Here is a 799-nt window from a genome sequence, read left to right on the forward strand (position 1 = left end):
GGGTTGGGGGCGGTGGGCCGTGTATGACGGTGACTCTGATGGTCCTCTCTGGTTGTAGGTGTCTGATCAGGAGGACGTCTGACATTCTCTCCAAGTATCTGCCGGTGAAGGTGGAGCAGGTGGTGTGCTGCAGGTAAATATCAGTGTATAGGAGTGCGACGGTCTGCAGCCAATGTGTGCGATGGTCTGCAGGTGGAGGGCAGTGAAAGGATCTGCTGAATGATCACATCCAGCTTCTCATTGGCTGCACCAGGGTGCTACATTCTGATTGGCCGGCTCTCTGTGTTGCAGGTTGACGCCGCTGCAATCTGAACTGTATAAATGCTTCTTAAAGCAAGTGACGCCGGCAGAGGAACTGAACGAAGGCAAAATCAGCGTTTCCTCCTTGTCCTCCATCACTTCACTGAAGAAACTGTGTAATCGTAAGTACGTTCTATATAGACCGTGTGTCTCTGCCCCTCCCACAATGGTGAGATTTCCTCCAGTAGTCTGTGTCTCTGCCCCTCCCACAATGGTGAGATTTCCTCCAGTAGTTTGTGTCTCTGCCCCTCCCACAATGGTGAGATTTCCCTCCAGTAGTCTGTGTCTCTGCCCCTCCCACAATGGTGAGATTTCCCCCAGTAGTCTGTGTCTCTGCCCCTCCCACAATGGTGAGATTTCCCCCAGTAGTCTGTGTCTCTGCCCCTCCCACAATGGTGAGATCTCCTCCAGTAGTTGGTGTCTCTGCCCCTCCCACAATGGTGAGATTTCCCCCAGTAGTTTGTGTCTCTGCCCCTCCCACAATGGTGAGATTTCCTCC

General features: G+C 52.9%; 1 protein-coding gene across 1 annotated transcript in view; it reads left to right on the forward strand.

Annotated features, from left to right (window-relative positions):
• LOC108803735 (DNA repair and recombination protein RAD54-like) overlaps positions 1-799 on the forward strand; it is a gene marked incomplete at its 3' end in the record, with an annotated part of 20,917 nt that overhangs the window by 11,050 nt on the left and 9,068 nt on the right. Inside the window, exons 8-9 of the mRNA XM_018575551.1 lie at positions 22-133; positions 292-422. Of these exons, the coding sequence (XP_018431053.1) occupies positions 22-133; positions 292-422 (243 nt within the window). The remainder of the gene's footprint in view (positions 1-21; positions 134-291; positions 423-799) is intronic.

Source organism: Nanorana parkeri, unplaced genomic scaffold (assembly GCF_000935625.1).
Source record: "Nanorana parkeri isolate BGI_ZX_2015 unplaced genomic scaffold, ASM93562v1 scaffold4110, whole genome shotgun sequence".
In the NCBI taxonomy this organism is placed as follows: Eukaryota; Metazoa; Chordata; class Amphibia; order Anura; family Dicroglossidae; genus Nanorana; species Nanorana parkeri.